This window comes from Lathyrus oleraceus, chromosome 3 (genome assembly GCF_024323335.1).
Source record: "Lathyrus oleraceus cultivar Zhongwan6 chromosome 3, CAAS_Psat_ZW6_1.0, whole genome shotgun sequence".
In the NCBI taxonomy this organism is placed as follows: domain Eukaryota; kingdom Viridiplantae; phylum Streptophyta; class Magnoliopsida; order Fabales; family Fabaceae; genus Lathyrus; species Lathyrus oleraceus.
This window is the reverse complement of record NC_066581.1, coordinates 81,764,329-81,780,220: the sequence shown is the minus strand read 5'-3', so window position 1 is coordinate 81,780,220 and position 15,892 is coordinate 81,764,329. Positions and strand designations below refer to the sequence as shown.

The 15,892-nt window shown below is 41.3% G+C and overlaps 1 protein-coding gene across 1 annotated transcript; it reads right to left on the bottom strand.

The window, feature by feature from the left end:
* Window positions 1-457: 457 nt before the first annotated feature.
* On the bottom strand, window positions 458-4,883 carry LOC127125463 (uncharacterized). Its single transcript, XM_051054239.1, has 2 exons — window positions 4,784-4,883; window positions 458-2,365 (listed from the first exon to the last, which is right to left on the bottom strand). The coding sequence occupies exon 2, from the start codon at window positions 2,317-2,319 to the stop codon at window positions 619-621; it is 1,701 nt and encodes a 566-aa protein (XP_050910196.1). The 5' UTR covers window positions 2,320-2,365; window positions 4,784-4,883; the 3' UTR covers window positions 458-618.
* Between the last annotated feature and the right edge of the window lie 11,009 nt (window positions 4,884-15,892).

Sequence of the window (15,892 nt, the reverse complement as noted above, 5' to 3'; positions counted from 1 at the left end):
GCCTTCTGACCAATGGCAAAACCTTGCATTATATTGATCAGTTCGGTCATTTTCTCCTTCAATTCCAGCATATCAGCACTGGGAAGCTCCATGAGTCTGGGAGTGTTTCTTCTTGTGTAATATCTGTGAGGGCGAGTTGAGTGCAAGGGTACAGCTCTACGAGCGCGAGCAATGGTTCCTGTTTACAAACAAGCACGTTAGTAATAGTCACCTGCAAAATAAAACACAAGTTATCATGATTAATGCATGTATGCAGTGTCTATCCATATGAAGGACACTTTGTCTCTCGACCCTGGCATCATCGAGACAAATAATAGGCCGGCATTAACATTCTGATTAGCAGTGTTTGATTTTGTTGTGCAGATCGGAGATATGTGATTTAGCATGATACCCCCAACCATGTGTGTGCTTGTGTAAGTGCATACGGTAAAGCAAATAAAACTTGAAGACCAGTCACTGAATGAAAATCGCCATCACATAACCAAAAGAGTGCACAATCAGTGCAATAGTCATACATCAACCCGATAAGGTCAGATACAATCCTCCAGAATAGGAAAGAAATACAGACAAGTGAATTCCGTCAACAAGCCTGACGGTAATTCACAACAAAAGAAAGATCTAACTGGATGAGGGTCCCGCAGATGGCCTTATCTCGCCTTCCATCCTTGCGAACTCTGCGGCGAACCTGAGCTCTATGTTCTCCTGCTGTAGTCTTCCAACTTCCTTCTGATGAATCTTCATCTGCCTGAAGTAGTGGTCTCTCTCTGCCATGTTATGATCTCTCTCGGCCCTGATCTTTGCCTTTTCCGCTTCCCACTCTGCAGCGAGGACTCTGGCTCTCTCATCTCTCTGATCCCTGACTAGGATTTGCCTCCTCTTCTCATCTTCAATCACCTTTGATGCTCTGAACAGCTTCTCCTTAGTGATATCATGCTCCTTTGCTGAAGATGCCAAAGCCTGACTAACCTTCCCATAGTAGGCCGTATCCATCTCAAATCGCTTGGTCTCCAAAGCATGCCGCTTATCCTGATCTTCCATCTTTGCTTTGAGCTCCTGATTAGCTCTCTGAACCCGAGCGACACTCATCTCCAATTCCGTCTTCTCTGCAAGTAGCTGATCTCGTTCCCGCTTCACCTCTAAGAACTCATCCATGCTGACAGAAGAACTTGGACCCTCAATCCTAGGACACACTGAGTCACCTCCAGGGAACGGTAGAAATGTAGACTCAATCCTCTTCCGCAACCAATCCTCAAATAGTGGAAAATACCGGCAGTTGACTTTGCCATAAGGAACCTTACCCCTCCTCTGGATATCTCGCCATTCGTCCAATACCTGCCTCAACTTGGTCTGGTTACCATCAATCGGGAAATAGAAGGACTCCTGAATCTCTCGCCCGAGAGGAGGACCCTCTATAGCAAACCCCATCTGTCTCCGGAGAAGCATCGGGTTGTAATTAATGCAACCCTGAACTCCCACCAAAGGCACATTAGGTAAACTCCCACAACTACATATGAAGTCCTGACCAGCTAAACCATTATGAGTCCAAGCAATGTCATCAGCCCGCAGACCCATCAATCGGAAGGACCACTTGACACTAGGGTCAATCTGAACAAACGCACCTCGGGAAGGCAAATACCCCATGAACCATCTAAAGAGCAACTGAGAGCAGCATCTAACCAGACCACCCCGCCTCTTCTCATTCCTGTTATGCACTGAGTAGTAGACATCTCCAATCAGGGTAGGAATAGGGTTTCTCTGCATAAACAATCTGATAGCATTATGGTCCACAAAATTCTTCTGGTTAGGAAACAGAACAATCCCATAAATGCTCACAGCAATCAGAGCACAAACCGTCTTCCAGTTACCCGCAGCAGCATGTTCCTTGGCATTAGCCTCCAAGAAACTCAAATGAAATCCAGGTAACTTTCCCTTCTCCTTCCAACCTTCCTTGACCATTTCCGGACTCAAATAAAGAGCACGTGAAATCCCAAGGACATCCGGCTCCGCCCTAGTGACATGGAAAGGAATCTGATCACGGATCTGAATACCCAGGATGCTGACATAATCCTCCATCAGAGGTCCCAACAGATAGTCTGGAAAAACGAAACACCTCAACCCAGGGTCATAGAACTGAAGAAGAGTGTGGATGGCGCTCCTGTCGCAGTCAGTGAGTCTGAAAACCATCTTCAGAATACCGCCGTATGACTCTCTAAACATTCCCACATGGTCAGGAGTAATCAATGCTATCATATCCTTGAGCACACCAATCTCTGGATCAAAGAAACTGTAAGCAATGTTGTTCTTCAAACCGGTCCTCATACTGGAGCAGAAAATCTCTCAACCAGAATCTCGATCAAAAGTGTCCCTGCATATGGGTAAACATGGGTTAGATGCAAATAATGCAAAATGCAATGATGCTGATGAATGAATGTAATGCGTTGCCATCCTCCAAGCCATCTGATTATCTGTACTGAATCTGGGCTCTGAACTGATCATAACCATCTGAGTGGACAAATAATCACCAATCTGATCCACGGGTTCCGAAATAAACGGAAGACAGATGCATCATCATCATCATCAACACCAGACCATCTCTGAGCAGACACACCATCATCTGAATCGGCCCGGGGAATCCGAAATAAACGGATCCCCACTGATACATATCTCGGCCCGGGGAATCCGAAATAAACGGATCCCCACTGATAAGTCACGGACAGCACTCCGGCGTCACAGCAATAAATAACCATAAATCCGACTTATAATTATGTCTCTGAATCACAGATCAAAAGGTCACCATCTGAAGGCTATCTGAACAAACATCTGACAGAACAACCCTCCCCTCACAGGTAGGTTCTAAACAAGCCATCCTAAGGCGGATAATAGTCTCGACAATCGGGCGGAGATACTCAATGGGTTTGCCCTTTCGGGTGTGCCATTGTAGCTCCCTTAAAATCGTCTAAACCAAAGATCCGGGAATGATCGGTCACCAGAGTCAACAACTCAAATGGAGTGACTCAAACAAAGCGGAATATCCACAGAGATGAGCACTATCAAGTGAGCCTCGTCCGGCTTGTGGCACATCACGCCGCCAGGCACATGTTGACTTAACATGAAAGAGGCAACGTGAGACCACACTAGTCCTAGGTGTATACTCGGGCCTGGGTTTTAGCCCCACTCAGAACACCCACCCCAAAGTAACAGAACCACCTGCAGAGGAAGATGGCAACGTGACAGTAATGATGCATGCACATATTTAATGCAAGTATATAAACAATGGTTAGTATAATAAATGCAATAAATAAACAAAACAAGCAACCAAACCTATCCTAAAGCGCTAGGAGAGACTCGCTTAGGGACGATGGACCAGCATAGGTCAACACCTAGTCCCCAGCAGAGTCGCCAGCTGTCGCATCCTGCGAAAAATCAACCGGCGAGACTCAAAAATAAAACACACACAGAGCCGCCACTAAACGTTATTTATCCCAAGATAGGGAAAGGAAACACTCAGAGAAACCTGGAAAGGAAATGGTCTTGCGACCAAAGAGAATGGGTTCGGGAGTCGGTTACGCGAGGGGAAGGTATTAGCACCCCTCACGTCCGTCGTACTCGACGGGATCCACGTCCTAGAATAAAGAAAAGGTTGCTAAACATCACACACACACACGGGGAACGCAGGTGGGATTAAGAGGAACGGGCTCGATAAGGTATCGCACCTTATGCCTACATATCTTGTCTGGAACAAGAATCAGAGCCACTGTAGTTCGGCTTACGCACGCCAAACAACACAACACATACAAACAAGCAAGGGTGGCAAACATGGAGCCCGACAACCACTTGATGGAATTATGTCGGCATCCGAACCAAAACACGCACAAAACGGCAAACTTGGAGCCCGACAGCCAATCACTGGGCTTACGTCGGCATCCGAACCAAAACACCAAACAGCACAGTCAGATAACAAGTAAACGCACGCAAAAAAGAAAAAGGTTGCCCGGAGTGGTCTCGCACGACCACCTGCCTACATACCTCGTCTGGCACGAGGATCAGGGCGATGTAGTTCCCCTGAAAGGGACTAAATTGCTAACCAGAAACCGGGGAAAGATACACAACTAGGGAGCTGAGACTCGAGCCTAATGTTGTCATGCATCGTTAACCCTAAGTTCGGTTTTCTATCCTACTTGCATAAGCAAACTAACCTAACCAGGAAAGAAGCTAGCACACAAGCATACAACCATATATCATCAAATGAGAACAGGTATCTCAAACAAACATGTCAATCAGATATCCACATAACACGCACTATAGCCAAACAAGGGGGCTCAATCAATCAGGTTTGACTGCCTAAGCAATCGTCTGTACAGGCTGTGTTTGCTCTTAACCTTGCCATTACGAGGCTAAGGTGAAGCAGATGAAAGGATGAAGTGAGGATCAGACCTCACAGCTCTTATCCCTAACCAGGGAGAGCTGACAAATGAGCATGGGTCCAGAATAGGGGAACCCTTCTATACTCGATGACTCTGACACAATGTGCACTGCACAAGATCTTGGGCTTTTGATCTCAATGCTACAACCATGTAATGGGAGCAAGGAGAAGACTCACTGAATAGTGGGGGACAGGTTGCTTGTCCCTACCTTCCACCAATTGCCTTCTTTGAAGGACTTTTCCTGCTTGGGCTTGAAAAATAAACATACACAAGCATTGCCTCTTAAGGAGGACTTCAGACAATTTGCCCGGCTCGGTAACAGCCGGGTCTCCAGACTACATGAAGTAAGAAGGTTATACCTCAAATGCAAGTTGCTTAAGCAACGCAAAGCAAAAGTTCACAAGGAACTGAGCAACTAAAGTACCTGGAAACAATCAACCTCAGTCAGTACTCAATCAGACAAACTGTAAAGCAAACAGTTAAACAGCTTAAACAATACAACACAAAACAAGCCCAAGCTCCAACACCTACAAAACAATGTTATGTTAGTGTACAAACATCCACAACATCAATTAAAATCAACTTGTATCATTCTCCATGTACATTGCTTTTTTGATCCTGAAAAATCAAGCAAATATTAGCAACTAGACCACTAGGCCAAGCCTAGGGTCCAAAAGCAAGAAAAAACTTAAAACAGCAAGGTATCCACCATCCAACATCAAATTATCATCAAACACAAGCAAACATCATTGGTCTCATGTTTATATCATCCATCAAGTTCAATTCATACACAAAACAATCCATATTGGTTCAAATGAAGCACCAAATATACAAACAGAAGTATTGCATTCAAAGCCATGCCAAAACACATCAAAAAAATCTCAAATTAAATACACCTAAACAGGGGTCAATCAAGGTCTACCATGTCAAATTTGAGCTCAATTGGGCAAATGGAACCATGTCAATGAAATTCATCAAAAACAGACACAATTTCATGCTTCAATTCACAACATCAATGCATACATCCACTTCAAAAATTCATAACTCAATGAAAACAAAAAAGAAATTGATGAGACCAAAACAGGGAGGTCCTAACATGTGTCTAGTTCATGCATATCAAATTTCATGGCCATACAATACAATGTGAGCATTTCCCAATCATTCTACCAACCTATGTCATATGAGCTTGCACAAATGATCTCCAGAAATGAAAAATCATGATCAAATAGAAAATGCAGTGAAAAATTCTACAAAAATTCATACAACATCACGACATGCTAACTAACCATCATGCAAAATTTCAGCCAATTCTAACATGTATAGGTCACTCAAAAAAATCCTGCAAGTTGACATAATGAGGTGTGACACAAATTGTCACACCTAAGTTCCAGAATTTGCTGCTCTCTAACCAGGTATCCAAAATTCATGAAATTTACATATAAATAATCCTCAATGAGTCAAGAACCACCACAAAAATTTTCAAGAATTTATTCTACATTATGAGCATTTCATGATCAAATTACAAACATGTATCAAAAATGGACATACAATGGAAAACCCTAGGTCAATTGAAAAAATTGCCAAGCACAACTTTGACCAATAGGTCAAAAAAAACCTACACAAACCAAGGAAGTCAACAAAATTTTTCTCATATTTTTCTGATTTTTTTTTACTATTTTTTCTGAATTTTTTAATGTGTTAAACCTTTTTTAATAATTAAATAAAATATCAGAAAATTATGAGTAATTATAATTGGCGCTGGCGGGAAACTAGCTATTTGAAAATTCAAATGGATTTCAAGATCAAACACGGTTTTCATCTCCTTCTTCGTCCAGAAATTGCCCAGATTTTCCAGAAACGGATGAACACGAAACATCAACCAAAACGAGTAAATGGATACTCGTTGGAAAGGTCTTTGAACCTAGATTACGAATCTCCACTTAATTTCTTCCAATTCTTCCTAGGTTCTACGGATCGAGCATGTTAGGGTTTCGAATCCAATGTTCAATTCAAGATATCTCATGCTACGGTTCACTACTTGCAAAACTAAACACATATCCATGATCTATGATGAACAGGCTTCACAACGCATATAATAATTGCACATTTCATGAGATTCGAAAAAACTCCAACCTGTAATGGCAGTGCTAAAACCAGCGTCCTTTGCTCTCAATTCCTTGAAACAGCAAGAGTAGAGGGATGAGGAAGATGATAAGTGGTGCTATCCGCAACTGCCTTTGCTCCTATCGTCCATAATTCGATTTTGCCATTGTTGAGGTAATTTTGGACAGTTGAGAATCCGAGCCTAATTCCTTCCAATGTGCCAAAACAGATGGTGTAGATGATGCAAGGGTTCCAAATCAAAAAGAATCACCAAAAACGGTTGAGAATTGAGGATGAAACTTGAGATTGAAGCTTGTTGTGTTCTTGAGGGTTTGGAGAGAATGTGAGAGATCTAGATCCAATCTTGGGAAAAGTGTTTTTCTGTTATGATTAGAATGTGTTTAGGTTTATATATGTGAGCTTAATCATTCCTTAATCATGTAATTAGCCAAATTGGAATTGTTAGTGAAAATGTGAAATTTCAAGTGAGGGCAAAAATGGAATTTCCATAGGACAGCTCATGCCAGCTCACAATTGGTTTCAACATGTCCAAAACACCATATGTGAAGTGTAGAAACAATTCCCATTGCAATTGGTCATGTATTTCTCAAACTCACCATGTATTTGCAAAATGTCCATTTTTGTCATTTCCATTTTTCATGCCAAAACTCAAACCATGTGCATTAACCATGAAATGAATATTCAAACACACTTAAAATGCCATTCCTGAGGTGTTGGAAAAAGTCCCATTCAAAAATTCCCAATATTTTGACATTTGGACAATTTTGCCCCTGGTCCAATTCAGCTGTCCAGTTGAAAAGTGACTTTTTGCCTGGGCCATTTTTGGGAAATTCCAATGATGCACCCTCAAAGTACATGTCAAATGGAGTTTGTGCATATAAAGAACTTGCAATTTGGACAAACCATGTGGAAGTTATGGCCTCCTGATTACGGTCTTTTCTGAAATTCACTGAGCCATATCTTGCAAACCGTACATTGGATTTTCAAGTTCTTGGACTTTTTGGAAAGGTGAGAACAAGATCTACATCTGTCATGTTGAACAATTTTTCATTTGAAGCTTCCTTGGACTTCTGTTTTTGAGGTCAAAACCTTTCCACTTTTGGAAACTTCAATTACAAGTCACTTGCTATTTTTGGCAGTTTTTGTCCTGACTTGATTTTCTTCATTTTTAAGCTTTGAGATGTCATTCAACACTTGTTCCAACATGAATGAAGTGTCTTCAACTCATTTCCACCTCCACATCCATCAGATCAAGCACAGTTGACCACAGTTGACTTTGCATCTGATAGATGAATTTGGCAATGCATTGATCAATTTAAGCCCCAATCTCCAACTGAAATGGCTCAAGGGTGACACCCTAGCCTCAATAATCACCATATAATCACAAAATGATCCTCATCTCCATCTCAAACACCATCTCCTGATTAAACCCTGATTGGCCCAATACAACTTATTAGGATTGACCAGTGGTCAAAACCCTAATCTCAAGGAATCTCCTTCAATCTCCTGATGACATCCAACCATGGTGATGATGATGTATCGATTCAATCAACATGAAGACCAATACCCTTGGGAGTCACAAAACCCTAATTCACAGCTCAATCCTCAGATGGCCCATGATCAATCAGTACAACCCTAGGCTTGCATTTTCTGACTCCCTCATCTTCTGATCAAGACTTGGGAAGATAGCTTGCACTATGTAACCACATGTTATGCAATATGAAATGCCTAATGTCTTAAAATGAAATGCAAATATGTTAATGCTAGTCCCAAGAGAGGAGGGCAAATTTTGAGGTGTTACAGCTAGCATTCAGACCTTGAACACACAGATGGGACAGCTTGCTACTTAAATAAATAACATGCAAGCTCAAGGTTTGAACCAACTTCCAACCCAGACAGTTGTCAATCCGAATGGTCCTAATGCTAATGTGAGCGCAATTTCTTTGAGATCCGGAAAAGTTACAGAACCAGCCCCTGAAAAAAATAAAAAAAATCATTGAGGTAACTTCTGAACTTTCTCCTTATGAGCCTCACCCAGCTGAACTTTCTTCTCCTTCTTCTGTTGTGGTTGAAACTGAAAAAATTAAAGAAAAGGAGTATGGGCCACCAGTCCCCTTCCCACATAGAGTTCTGAAAAATAAAAGAATTGAGGAGGGAGACAAAGAAAGAGAGATACTGGATGTTTTCCGAAAGGTTGTGGTAAACATTCCGCTACTTGATATTATTAAGCAGGTTCCTAAGTATGCAAAGTTTCTGAAAGATTTGTGTACCAACAAGAGGAGGATTAAGGTAAGTGAAAGAGTAAACTTAGGACGAAATATTTCTGCCTTTATTCAGCCCAAACAATCTTCCAAACAGATTGTAGGCGAGCAAAATGTTTTAGCCCTCACTACTCAGGTTCTGCCACAAAAGCATAAGGATCCGGGAACATTTGATATTCCTTGTACCATCGGGGATAGTAAATTTGAGAATTGCATGCTTGATTTGGGAGCGGGCATTAATGTTATGCCTACTTCTGTTTATAATAACCTTTGTCTTGGTCCTTTGCAGCATACAGGTTTAATCATTCAATTGGCAAACAGGAGCAACGCTCGACCCGCCGGGGTAGTCGAAGATGTTCTTGTTCAAGTTAACGATTTGATTTTTCCTGCGGATTTCTATATTTTAGACATGGAAGGAGAAACCAAGACAACCAGAGCTCCCATCATTTTAGGCAGACCGTTCATGAAAACGGCGAAGACAAAAATTGATGTTGACGATGGAACCATGTCCATGGAATTTGGTGACATTGTCGCAAAATTTAACATTTTTGATGCCATGAAACACCCTGTGGAGGAGCATTCCGTTTTTCATATTGAGTTGATTTCTGAATTAGTTGATGACGCTAGTTCTGAACTATTTGCGCTTGATTTTCCATCTCTCTCTGGTTTTGATGATATTTATTCATGTTCTGATTGTACTGACACTAACGTTTGTGTTGTTTGTGCTGAGATTGATGTTGCCTTGCAGGCTGATACATTTCCTACAGGTGAAGTTGTTACCAATAAACCTATTTTTGCAGTTGATGCTCTTGACATCCCGGCTGCCCCAAGCATTCCATCCACCGAGCAGCCCCCGTCCTTAGAGCTAAAAGAGCTCCCTGAGAACCTGAAATATGCTTACTTGGAGAGTAATGAGAAACTCCCTGTTATTATCTCTTCTAACCTTGATTTCGATCAAGAACACAAACTTTTGCAGGTTTTGAAGAAGCATAAGAAGGCAATCGGGTGGACATTAGCCGACCTTCCAAGTATTAGTCCATCGATGTGCATGCACAGGATTCTACTTGAGGATGGATCCAAAACAGTAAGGCAACCCCCAAAGGAGGCTTAATCCTTTGATTCTTGATGTTGTGAAGAAAGAGGTAACCAAACTCTTGCAAGCAGGTATAATTTATCCTATCTCTGACAGTAAGTGGGTAAGCCTAGTGCAGGTTGTACCTAAGAAATCTGGACTTACAGTGGTGAAAAATGAAAAGAATGAACTTGTTCCCACTAGAGTTCAGAATAGATGGAGAGTTTGTATTGATTACAGGAGATTGAACCAGGCTACGAGAAAGGATCATTTTCCTTTACCGTTCATTGACCAAATGCTTGAACGGTTAGCTGGTAAATCACACTATTGTTTTCCTGATGGTTTTTCAGGTTATTTTCAGATTCATATTGCACCGAAGGATCAAGAGAAGACGACTTTTACTTGTCCTTTCGGTACTTTTGCTTACAGGAGGATGCCTTTTGGTCTTTGCAATGCTCCTGACACTTTCCAGCGATGCATGATTAACATTTTTTCTGATTTTATCGAAAATTGCATGGAGGTTTTTATGGATGATTTCACTGTCTATGGTTCCTCTTTTGATGCATGCTTGAACAGTTTAACCTTGATTTTAGAAAGATGCATCGAGACTAACCTTGTTTTGAATTATGAAAAATGTCATTTTATGGTTGAGCAGGGAATTGTTCTTGGTCACATTATTTCTGAAAAAGGAATTTCTGTTGACCCTGCTAAGATTGATGTAATTTCTACACTGCCTTACCCTTCTTGCGTTCGCGAGATTCGTTCTTTTCTTGGTCATGCAGGTTTTTACAGGCGTTTCATCAAGGATTTCAGCAAGATAGCTCTTCCGCTGTCAAACTTGTTGAAGAATAACGTCACTTTCAGCTTCGATGACAAGTGCAAACAAGCGTTTGACTTCTTGAAGAAAGCATTGACTTCCGCTCCCATAATCCAGCCCCCTGACTTGACCCTCCCGTTTGAGCTTATGTGTGATGCTTCTAATTATGCTGTTGGGGCTGTCCTTGCACAAAGAGTTGACAAGGCTGCCCATGTTATTTGCTATGCTTCTAGGACTTTAGATTCTGCACAGTCAAATTACACTACCACTGAAAAAGAACTGCTAGCTATTGTTTTTGCTCTTGATAAATTCAGATCTTATTTCCTAGGTTCCAAGGTTGTTGTTTTTACTGACCATGCAGCTTTAAAGTACTTGCTGAAGAAGCCGGATGCAAAACCGAGATTGATTCGGTGGATGTTGTTGCTCCAAGAGTTTAATGTTGAGATTAAAGACAAAAGTGGAGTTGAGAACTTAGTGGCTGATCACTTGAGCATGATAGAGAGAAATGAAGATCCTTTTCCTATTCAGGATGACTTTCCTGATGAACAGTTGTTTCTTTTGCATGTGTCATACCCCAAAATTTGCCCGTTAATATTACAAGGCATTTTTCAAGGCACTCCGACTTATTCTACAAGGCACTGATCTTAAAGGAACAAAGGCCCAGCTCACGAGTGGCCCAATCCAGAAAATGGCCCAAACTAGCCTGCTCGCTAGGCGAGCCATTCCTTCGCCTAGCGAACCCCTCGTTATGACACTCGCCCCAGCGAAGCACCAGATCCAGAAAAAGCCCAAACTAGCTCGCTCGCTAGGCGAGCAATTCCTTCGCCTAGCGAAGCTTGCGAATATCAGAATTTTTGGACTTCATTCTGAGCCCATTAGGTCATAACAAGAACATTATAAATAGCTAAGTCTCAGTCACAAAAAGGGAGAAGGGAGGAGGAAGAACGAAGACGGAGAAAGGAGAGCCCTAGCAAGCAAACCCTGATACTCACTGGAGGCAAACCCTGAAGGAACTCGGCGGCACCAAGGTCCACCTCTGCCCAATTCAATCCTCAGTTGCTAACAGGTTTACATTGCTATTATTGTCTTATGTTCTTAATTTGCATATGGCTTTATGATTAGATTTATGAAATATCTTAAGTTTGGCATGTAAACTTTAGTATATACCTGAATACCTTAAATGATTAACCATATAATTGCAGTAATGAAAGCCATAAGGCATAAAATTGGTTGAGAATGCACTGATATCAAATTCAAAACCAGCAGCCGCTCGCTAGCACATCGCTAAGCGAGCCGGTAGCGAGTACTCGCTAGGCCTTCGCTAGGCGAAGCAGGGGCGAACGGGACAGTGGCCGTTTCATTTCCTTGCTGTTCTATCTTATGTTTGTCTAATCATGATTTATTATAATTCTGCATCATTTTGGCCTGAGTTCATGACTGTTGTGTCTATTTTATGGTGCAACTTTCAATTATACTTTATGTCGATGCTCTAATCCGTGTGTTGAATTGTGTAAAGGCTTACATATTCTCGAAGAAACGGCCGGCTAGGTATTCCACCTTATATGTGGGATACCCTTATGGAGATTCACCCTGAATTACTCAATTGATTTTAATGTATTAATTTCATGGCGAAGATCCACCCTAATGGCTTAATTGATCTTAATGTATTGATTTTAATGTGGACTTAATTACCTAATTGATTACGGCTATTTAATTAATTGTAAAACTTTTGCCTTTAAATAAGTAATCTCGGACCTCTCTTTGTTACCCCACGATTATGGTATTACGGTCACGTCCCGCGAATATGGGGATACACTTAGCAAGACCCTTCGGTTAAATCATCATAGTCCCTCGAATGTTGCCTTTGTCCCTCGATGACCCTTCGGTGTAGCCTACGGTTAAATGATGATAGTCCCTTCGAATGTTGAGGTATCCTCACAACTGTTGCCTTCAATGACCAATCGATGACCCTACGATGACCCTTTTACATCCAAAGGATAAAACTACTTACTTCTCAATAGTAAGGACAATTTTACCCTCATAAGGATAGGAAACGCCCGGAAAGACCTCGGACAGGCATAACCCTTAATTGCTCATTCATAACCTAAAATACTTTTCACACCTCACACATTTCCAAACATCTTTTTCAAAAAATCACCACTCGGCATACATTCGTACTAGGATCATTGCCGAGTTATATTTTTCTAAACTATTTTCAAAACTAAACGAGATAAACACTTTGTATACATTCGTACAAGAATCATTACAAAGTTAAATTCTCCTTTTCAAAACATCTTCTAAACATTTCTCACAAATTTTTTTGTCAAACTAGAAAAACATAAATGATTGAGCAATTAAGAGCCCATGGATAACCATGGATACAAAAGGTGCTAACACCTTCCCTTTGTATAATGTACCTCCCGAACCTAAGAATCTAAATTAAGGTCTTTCCTGTTCTTTTCCACCTTTCCTTATTGGATAAAAGAAAAGTCGGTGGCGACTCTTGCTAACCGCGACATTGCGATTAAAAACACACAAAAAGTCAGTTCACCGTATGACAGAACTGGCGACTCTGCTGGGGACATAAAGAGAGGTCACCTTAAAAAATCATTTATGTTTTCCTAATTGTTCCTTCTTTTAAGGGAGTTTTTGAGTGAAAGATCCTACACCCGGATCTAGTGTACCTTAGGTAAGTAGCAATAGATCATCGCGACTATCCGGCGTATACTGGAATGGTTAAAATGATAGCTACGATTAATGTGACACTTTTGGATGTCCTGATGTTCCTCATGTTTACTTGAGGAAAAATTTGGCATTCGCGTGGTGTCATCAAAGCATTAACCAGACCTTTAGAACCCTAATTGACTCATCCTAGCCATTAGAAAGTAGTGAGATAACTGACTTCGGTTCCGACTGGGGTTGGTTGATACTCGATACTACACTCTTTGAGATTGGACTTTAGGGAAGCTTCGGTCAACCACTTGGTGTTGCACTGAAGTGGACTTAAAGAAAGGTCGATGATTTGAGATCCTTCTAGAATCCGGTTACTATTCTAGGACAGGTTGAACCAACCAAACTTCAGTGGGGAGGGTACTTACCTATGGAACTTATGCAAGCCTTAAAACCTAGGAATGATTGTTGTGTGACTTGCTTGTGTTTGTTACTTACATAACTTACATAACATCATAACATCATAACATCATAACATTGTACTAACCATTTCGAGGACTTAGGGATTTAACTTTGCTCTATTTTGCATAAAAAAAAAAACTAAAAAAAAACAAAAAAAAAAGAGTTTCCTTTTTGGTAGTTTATGCAAAGTTAAATTCCAAAAGTCCTTGAAAACATTTCATACATTGCATAGCATAACATTGCACAACAGGTACTCTAAAGGGATCAATGTTCTCACGGTTTTCCTCCAAACAGAAAAATGGACCTTGAACAAATTGTCAAAGATCTCCATGCCCAGAATGCTCAACTCCAGGAGATGATCTTGAACTTATCCAAGGGGCAGGAAGAACTGAAGGCTCTCTTGCTCGAGAAGAAAAAGGACCATAAATCTGTGGGTCACATTAACCCGGGAAGAAGGCAGTTTACCAAGATCAATATGACTTTAGCACAGGCACTGCAGGGTATGCTAAAAGCAAATTTGATTACCCTCAAAGATTCTCCTGCAAAACCCAACACTACTTCTCCTAGTTATAATCCCAACGCCAGGTGTGCCTATCACTCCGATAGCCCCGGGCATGATACAAACGATTGTTGGTCGTTGAAGAATAAAATTCAGGATATGATCGACGCCGGAGAATTTGAATTGGATCCGCCTGAGACTCCTAATGTCATCACTGCCCCTCTGCCTAATCAAGACGAGACTGTCGATGCTGTGGAAGATGCTGATAACGATTGTGACTTGGATAGCTGGATTTTCCCAACGATTGGTGACAGACTCAATAATTGGAAGGTTGAAGACACTATCCCGATTACCTTTAGTCGGGAGTAATTGTTATTACTATTTCTGTGTTTCAAAGCATTGTGTCTATACCCGGGGCACAATAGCTAATTTTTCAAGGGTTTTGTCATTTCATAAGCATATTCATATTCAATAAATCAATGGACTTTTTGCATTCAAATATGGCGCTCTTTATCTTTCCTGTCGTCTTTCAAACAAGCTATGCTTTCTTACACACACTCACGTAACAAATTGCAGATCCGTATCCACTCTGGATCCTATTGATGATAATGTCGCTACTGTTCATTATGACTTTGAAAATCCGATCTACCAAGCCGAAGATGGAAGTGAGGAAGATTGTGAAGTACCTGGAGAGCTTGCCAGACTATTACTGCAAGAAGAAAGGACTATACAGCCGCATGAGGAGACAATCGAAATCGTGAATCTGGGTACTGAAGTAGACAGAAAAGAAGTCAAAATAGGAGCAAGCTTGGAAAACAGTGTCAAAGAAAGATTGATTCAGATGTTACATGACTATGTAGAGATTTTCGCTTGGTCTTATGAAGACATGCCCGGACTGAATACTGATATAGTGGTGCATCGTTTGCCGATGAAGGAAGATTGTCGTCCTGTTAAGCAAAAGGTTCGTCGCATGCGTCCTGAAATGTCCGAGAAAATCAAAGCCGAAGTTATGAAACAATTCAATGCCGGTTTTCTAGCCGTTACTTCTTATCCTCAATGGGTTGCTAACGTGGTACCCGTGCCGAAGAAGGATGGTAAGGTGCGAATGTGCGTAGATTACAGAGATTTGAATAAAGCAAGTCCCAAAGACGACTTTCCACTCCCGCACATCGATGTTCTAGTAGATAACACCGCTCAACATAAAGTATTTTCCTTCATGGATGGATTCTCGGGTTATAACCAGATCAAAATGGCACCTGAGGATATGGGAAAAACTACGTTTGTGACGCAATGGGGCACTTTCTGTTACAAAGTAATGCCATTCGGTTTGAAGAATGCGGGGGCAACGTACCAGCGTGCTATGGTGGTCTTGTTTCATGATATGATCCATCATGAAATAGAGGTATATGTGGATGACATGATAGCCAGATCTCATACTGAAGAAGAACATCTCACTCATCTATACAAACTGTTTGAGAGGTTGAAGAAATACAAGCTGAGATTGAACCCGAACAAATGCACCTTCGGAGTAAGATCCGGTAAACTCTTGGGATTTATTGTCAG

Excerpts from the sequence above, each read along its gene's own strand:
- LOC127125463 (XM_051054239.1), bottom strand. The coding sequence starts at position 2,319 with ATGAGGACCGGTTTGAAGAACAACATTGCTTACAGTTTCTTTGATCCA.